We start from the raw sequence: 7,120 nt of genomic DNA, 5'->3' as shown, positions 1-7,120 counted from the left end.
CACTACCGAAAAGCGGTCTCTCGGCCTGGTATATGCCAGACGATTACTCATTTAGCACCTTTTCAATGACCCCAGTCTCCACTTATGATGCGGTGGTTTATACCAATGCTACATTGATTGCAATTCAATACATGGCCCCTCGGGCCAACCTGGAGCTGCTCGACGATTCCCCTATGACGAATGGCACACAGTGGGAAGCTACAGAGTGTTCTCTGGAGCCCATCGTGCGCAGCTTTCGTCCTACAGTCTACCAGAACAACTACAGTGATAAGACGCGGGCGATCTGGTTTCAGTATAATTGGACTTCCACTAATAATGTCCATCAGTCTGCAGGATTGAATCTCACCCCTGACTCTTGGGGTTCCGATCTTGGTGTGCACAAAGCCCCGCAATCTTTCATACTTAGTGGTGATGCCAAACAGTGGATCTATCCCTTCCTAACCGCCATTTTCTCGGGTCAGGCGACTAGGTCCGGATCGGAAATATATTTCGACCCGCTGGATAAAGGCTGGTATGCTGGTTTTGACACGCTCCAGGCACTGGCCGTGGCAAATATTACTGGGTGCAGTGAGATCCTTTCCGATCGACTGTCCTGCGCGATGGACAACGTGGCTGCGGCGATGTCAAAAACCTTCCGAGATGTGGCTTACGTCGTCAATCCCGCATCGGCTGCCATGACGACGGGTAGGGCGAAAGTCAGTGAGGTCTATATCGTAGTGTACTGGGCTTATCTGGCCTTGCCCGTTCTTGTCTGGACTTTAGGGGCTATCCTGGTGTTCGGCACGCTTTGGAAGACTCGCCGCGCTCGTGTGCCCGCTTGGAGAAATGATACGCTGCCATTGCTGTTCTTGTATCGGGATCAAAGTGAGGGTATGGAGTCATTGCAGGGAAGCGAGACTGTGCAAGCAAGCGGTCATGAGATGGTAAGGTTGTACACTGACGAGAGTCGAGTCTTCCTTGGTCGGTGTACGGATACCGATTCCATACGTCCTTGAGTGGCTGCTGCTTTTTATCCGGAAAAATTCTCAACTATCCCAATATTGGACCATATTAGCATATAGACTCAGTTGGTTCGCCAGGTCAACCCCACTTATTGTGAGATTAATATACTTTCTCCCTTCGGTTACATTTGAAGTTGACTATCTATATGAACTGTCACCCCGGCCCTTTAAAGGGCCACCTTACTGCTCAACCCTAGGCAGTTGCCACGAATCCCTATATTTTGCTAGATGATTGTCGCGTAAAATCCCCTCCGCCGAAAGATACTGTCAGTATCACTTCACCACATTAATTTCTCTGGTGTAGCTACAAGGAATTGGATGAGCTGATCATACGATTGTCTTGTGCTAATACCATGGAGGTAGTCTTTCTGGACCTTGTTCATTATGGTTGGTACTGACTGTATTAGGTGAAATGTTCCTGAAGATGACGGGCTTGGTTGCTATCAAACCCGACTGAGCTCTACAAGAAACGTATATCTCGCCGTCTGAAGAAAGCATATCGCTCAACATATCACACTACGCCAGTGCAAACAGCAGCAGATAACCGAATTTGGCACTCGACGCTCAAAGCTAATACTGTTAGGGTTCAGAAGAAAGACTGTTCTTATCCAAATTCGGTCTCGTGATATCTAGGTTCCCAATACACTTAAAGGATCCCAGCGCATCATATGCCTCGAGGAAAAATCCATGGCAGAGATGTGCAGGTATAGTGAAATATGATACAAAATAATAATACAGATATGATACCCACTGTATTCTAGCAGTGCCATGTAAGCCCACCAAGGAAATTTATCTATCCCTCTACCCCGGAAATAAAGAAATTAACCAACCTAAATATCTTTCCTCGCATGCCGACTATACTTCTTCCTCAACGTCCCCCCATACTACACACCACAACAATTAGCCATTTATTTCTACCAAGGGGCCCAAAGAAAACTCACCTTCATCAACACAACCGGAATGGGAATAAACGCACACCCCAAAAACGCCAACGTCGAGCTCGCCCAATCCACCCCCAGATTCTTATACATCGCCGTCGCAAAAAGCGGAAACCCTGCACCAAAGGCACTCCGAAACAAATCATTCCCAGCGAGAACACTAGCCGCATACTCCGGGTACGCATCGGAGAGATAATTCAGCACGGGGTTGAAGAGCAAGAACGCACCGACGGAGAAGAATCCACTCCCGACAATCGGCATGATCCAATGAATAGAGGGACGGGCACTCCACCCAAACCAAAACAGACAGATAGGGATGAAGAAGCCTCCCACGATAGCGGGGGGGAGACGCGCCTCTGGGGGAACATTTCCTGTCTCGGGGTCGAATTTCGGTTCTAGGTATTTGTGCATCCACCAGTAATATGGAGGAATGGTGATCAGGGCACCGGTTAGGATGCCGATGTAGGCGAGACCCTGTTGGCCGAGGTTGAAGCCGTAGATACCTGAGAATACGATGGTGAAGGATTCGAACCATACGTAGAGTAGACCGTAAATCAGGGCGATGTATAGGTTCAGTAAGAAGACCATGGGCTCGGTGAAGTTGAGCGTGAAGGGCCGGACGAGCGTCATCATGGCGAGTTCTCGCGCTGTGAGGTGTTCGCTGGCGAGTTCGGGCTCGCTGCGCAAGTTGGACCGGTTGGTCAGTTTGCGGAGACGGCGGGCGCGTCGGTACAGAATGTTACTGGAGGAGGTCTCTGGGAGGAAGATTATAAGTACAACTAGTGTGAATCCTGATAGCCACATGAGTTCCCAGATCGTCCAGCGCCAGCCTTTGGCTTGGGCGGCAAATCCGCCGACTAGGGGACCGAGCACGGGGCCGCAGATGGCGCTGATGCCCCAGATGCCGATGCCGTAGGCGCGTTTGCGAGGAGCGAACATGTCGGCGAGGCTGGCGCCGCCCTAGATGTTGTTAGTGGACAAGGGTAAGTGAGGGGAAGGGTAAAGGTACCGTTGCGAGAGCAGGCGAGCCAAAGAAGCCGGTCAGGAAGCGAAAGGCTAGTAGAGTGCCGAGGTTCCCGGCCAATGCAGCTGGGACTTGCAAGGCAACAAAAACAATTAGTGTCGCGATGTAGACGGAGTTGCGACCGATCTGGGGCACCTCGCTCATGGGCGACCAGAGAAGCGGGCCCAGTCCGTAGCCAGCCACGAACAGGGTCAGTCCTAGGGTAGCTGCGACTTGGCTGATCTGAAATTCGCTCATCACTGACTCGATACCAGCACTGTAGATGGCGCTACCGATGTACACGCTGAAAGTGAGCAGGCAGATCTCGAAGGTCACCACAACTTTCTTCCATAGCGGCCAGTGTTGAGGGTTCTGATGAGTTAGCTTCTGTCCAGAAGAGAATAGTAAAGTAAATAGCATACCTCCGGATCATGATCATCCCACCAGTCGATGATGGTCACGTCGCGTCCCTTTTCCGGGTCAATGGCGGCTCCGGTGATTCCTTGATAGCGGCGGCCATTATGTGACCACGCCGTCGAGGGCACTCTCGTCATGGACTCGGTGTCGGCTGCGCTGAAGCGCTCAGGCTCCGGTACCTCATCGGCATCGGGACGACCAGTGTAGGCCATGCGGCCCGATTTGTCGAGGTTGATGTACTGCTGCCATAGCGAGGGGTCTTTTTGCTCCTCGAACCGGAAGTACCGGCCGCGCGAAACGAGGCGGATAAATTGGCCGAAGACGGAATCTTGGATGAGGCAGGACATTCTACCTGTTCTATTTCCTACTTCCTACTGATGGGTTTTACAGTGATATGGCCTACTGGGATGAATTTTATAGGGGTGAACCCCTGCGTCGGTAACTGGTTTGGTTCCTGGATCAAGCAAGCAAGATGGATGATGTAGCCATGATAACACCTCGCCACCTGCAGTCAGCCAGACTCCGTTCTGGTCTCGATGCCGCAATCTCAAACTCAGATCAAATAAATATGTCTGCAACGTTGCACTATCTGAATAATTATCATGGACTCTTTCTTCAAACCCCCATATAAGTAATTTTTACGATGGTAGAATGTGCACGGGGATAATGGTGCTGATCCGAAGGATCTCACCCGAGGGGTGGGGTAGGGTTGGGTTAGGGCGCAATCCGGTCCCAGTGGAATAGAGAGATTGTCTTGCTATCATTACTAAATAACAGCTCTGGAACCCGTCGATCTTTAACCCAAAACTGCTGGCGACCGAGGCATTTGTTGCTGCACCCCGGATTGAGAGACAGCTGATCGATCGTGCCCAGCAAACGTCATGTATCCCCCACTCGTCGGATTTGACCGACCAGCAGGACAAGCCAACCACCATGTTTGCTTTCTTAGTGCCCTCTTAGTGTTATTTAGACCCTGCGCGAGGGACACCCCCCCCTTGGGCTGACCCCCGCATGACCCCAACATCTCACGCCGCGTGGCTCCCATCTCGACCTCTCCTGGAAGCCATATCCCGTGCCTGCCAGTGCTGAGACCGTCTCCGGTCTCCCGCCTGCCAAGCCTACCCCGAAGCATCTCACTCGCATCTCGATGGCCTGCTTCCGTTAGTCCTAAGCGGAAGTTGTCCGAGCCTCGTCCCCAGATTGTCGGTCTGTCCCACCTGGACTTTCAGGACCGGGTCTGGGATGCCACGAAGAGGCTCGATCCCCGGATTGTCCCCCGCAGCCAAGACGCTCCGTCCCACAACAAACCCAGCGCATCTTCGGAATTTTGTCGCTTTGCTACTCGCCAAGCTGTCCAGCATGTCAAGCGGTGATAAGCTCGTCGCGACAAGTCGGATTCCAACGTGGGATGTCTTGCTGGTGGATATCGTTCCCTGCGCGATCCATTGGCTGCTCTCTCCCCGATCCCCGCATGATCACATTTTTCGTAGTGAATTCTCCCCCGGACTAGTTTGTCCTACCTCACCATGAATAGGTGACGTTCCGACTGGCTGTCGGTAACCGACGTAGCTCTGATGGGGGTGACTGGGTATAAATGCCCCTCCTCCCTTGCAGATGCCAGCTGTTTAAAAAGAAAACCTGTAGTGGCTCGTCCAACTTTTCTGGGATTGACCGTGTGCAATCATGGCAGGTTCCAAGAAACCAGTTAACATTTTTCGCTTGCGCAATCTCGCTGACCCCAAGGAGGTCTTCAACTGGAGGCTATGGTTTGCCGTGCTCTCCTTTGGCCTCATGGGCGCTGCCCGTGGTGTTGACGAGGGTTTGATCTCGGGTGCCTTTAACTCCAAGGATTTTCAGCGCACTATTCATCTGGACTCGTACAGTGAGGTTGAACAGACCAACATCAAGGCGAATGTGTCCGCTATGGTGCAAATTGGTTCCGTGGGAGGGGCACTCTTGTACGCCATTCACCAAAATGAACCGTGAAGTCTGTCTGCTGACACTGTTATAGTGCATTCCTTGTGTGCGACCGTATTGGACGGCTGTGGGCGACTCGCCAACTCTGCGTTCTTTGGATCCTGGGAATTGCCATTTTCATGGGCGTCGGTGCCAACGGTAGCCTGGGGGCTGTCTATGCTGGTCGCTTCGTGGCCGGACTGGGCGTCGGCCAGACTGTAGTTGTGGGACCAGTCTACCTGGCTGAGATCGTGAGTGACAAGTTCAATTCCCTGTCGGGCTTGATTAACCAAAAACAGGCCCCAGCATCCGTCCGCGGGCTCTGCACTTGTGTCTTCACCGGCTTCGTTTACCTGGGCATTGTGCTCGCCTACTTCACCAACTACGGCTGCCAGATCCATATGGGCGACCACACTCACAAGCGATGGGTAAGGCATTCATTCACCTTCTCCATGGCAATGTACTGACCCTACCTAGGAAGTCCCAACTAGTCTCCACATCATGTTTGCCGGCCTCATCTTCCTCCTCTCCTTCCTCCAATACGAGTCTCCTCGCTTCCTTGTAAAGAAAGGCAAGCCCGAAGAAGCACTGAAGAACCTTGCGCGCCTCCGCAATCTTCCTCCAGAGCATGAATACGTTGTCGAGGAGTTCACGGGTATCCAGAATGCCCATCAGGCGGAGATGGAGGCTACCATGGGAGCTGGCTGGCTGGGCATTGTCAAGGAGGCCATCATGGTCCCGAGCAACCTGTACCGGCTGTACCTAGCCGCCATGGCGCAGCTACTGTCCCAATGGTCTGGAGCGGGATCCATCACGCTGTACGCGCCGGATCTGTTCAGTCTCCTGGGCATCACGGGGTCCAACGAGTCCCTACTTGTGACAGCAGTGTTCGGTATCATCAAGCTGGTCGCAGCTGTGATTTGCGCTCTGTTCCTGGTGGATGTGATTGGGCGCAAACGTGCCCTACTCCTAGGAATCACGCTGCAGGCCATCTCGATGATCTACGTGGCTAGCTTCCTCACTGCCGTGCCGGAGATGGGCATTGTCGATGACTTTGTCCTGCCGGAGTCAAAGAAGGGTAGTAGCCGCGGAGCCATTGCTATGATCTATATCTCCGGTGTGGGCTGGGCATTGGGCTGGAACTCCATGCAGTATCTGCTGACCGCAGAACTGTTCCCGCTACGCATCCGCGCACTGGCTACCTCTGCTGCTATGACGCTGCACTTTGTCAATCAGTATGGTAATTCCCGAGCGGTGCCCAATATGTTGCTGGGTACTGCGGAGGGTGGCATCACCCCCAAGGGCACGTTCTGGTTCTTCTCTGCCGTGACGGTGCTGGGTGGGCTGTGGGTGTGGTTCAGTGTGCCTGAGACAGCGGGGCGGAGTCTAGAGAGTATGGATCGGTTGTTTGCATTGCCCTGGTATCAAATCGGACGGCATGGCAACCGTGATGCCGACCAGCAGGACCAGGTGGTGGCGGATAAACAACAGCAGGTGGAGGATGGATTTGGAGGGGCGGAGCATCGCGAGCGGGTGTAACTGTTGCTTGACTATGTTACTTAGCTATCTCCTTCCTGGTGTTTTATTGAATCCAATGGCAATAAAGATACAGATTGACCAAATGGATTCCCTGTGATAGATCAATAGCTGACAGCCTGTGCATCCCAATGTGCATCTCAGCCCGCCAACTGGCGTGTCGGAGAGCTCCGATGCTGCATGTGGTTGGCTGGCAGCCCCGCTGGCCCGGTCAGATGACAAGCACTGTGTCATCCCTATCTCGACTGTGCTTCTCCTTTCTCGCTCTC

General features: G+C 53.0%; 4 protein-coding genes across 4 annotated transcripts; 2 read left to right on the top strand and 2 right to left on the bottom strand.

Annotated features, from left to right (window-relative positions):
* Positions 1 to 14: 14 nt before the first annotated feature.
* An18g01730 (uncharacterized protein) lies at positions 15 to 995 on the top strand (the record flags this gene model as incomplete). The annotated part of the gene is made up of 1 exon (XM_001398595.3): positions 15 to 995. A coding segment is annotated over one exon (981 nt), but the record flags the coding sequence as incomplete, so codon positions are not given.
* Positions 996 to 1,831: 836 nt separating this feature from the next.
* An18g01720 (uncharacterized protein) lies at positions 1,832 to 3,706 on the bottom strand (the record flags this gene model as incomplete). The annotated part of the gene is made up of 4 exons (XM_001398594.1): positions 1,832 to 1,885; positions 1,943 to 2,899; positions 2,949 to 3,314; positions 3,365 to 3,706. 4 exons carry the CDS (start codon positions 3,704 to 3,706, stop codon positions 1,832 to 1,834), a joined length of 1,719 nt encoding a protein of 572 aa, XP_001398631.1.
* A 449-nt stretch (positions 3,707 to 4,155) lies between these two features.
* An18g01710 (hypothetical protein) lies at positions 4,156 to 4,720 on the bottom strand (the record flags this gene model as incomplete). Its single annotated transcript, XM_059745608.1, has 2 exons — positions 4,156 to 4,468; positions 4,497 to 4,720. The coding sequence occupies 2 exons, from the start codon at positions 4,718 to 4,720 to the stop codon at positions 4,156 to 4,158; spliced, it is 537 nt and encodes a 178-aa protein (XP_059604997.1).
* Positions 4,721 to 5,042: 322 nt separating this feature from the next.
* Positions 5,043 to 6,854, top strand: An18g01700 (uncharacterized protein; the record flags this gene model as incomplete). Its single annotated transcript, XM_001398592.3, has 4 exons — positions 5,043 to 5,317; positions 5,371 to 5,566; positions 5,615 to 5,743; positions 5,793 to 6,854. The coding sequence occupies 4 exons, from the start codon at positions 5,043 to 5,045 to the stop codon at positions 6,852 to 6,854; spliced, it is 1,662 nt and encodes a 553-aa protein (XP_001398629.1).
* Positions 6,855 to 7,120: the final 266 nt, after the last annotated feature.

The sequence above is a fragment of the Aspergillus niger genome (genome assembly GCF_000002855.4).
Source record: "Aspergillus niger supercontig An18".
NCBI classification, from domain to species: Eukaryota; Fungi; Ascomycota; class Eurotiomycetes; order Eurotiales; family Aspergillaceae; genus Aspergillus; species Aspergillus niger.
The sequence above is the reverse complement of the archived record's forward strand: the minus strand, read 5'-3'. Positions and strand labels throughout refer to the sequence as shown.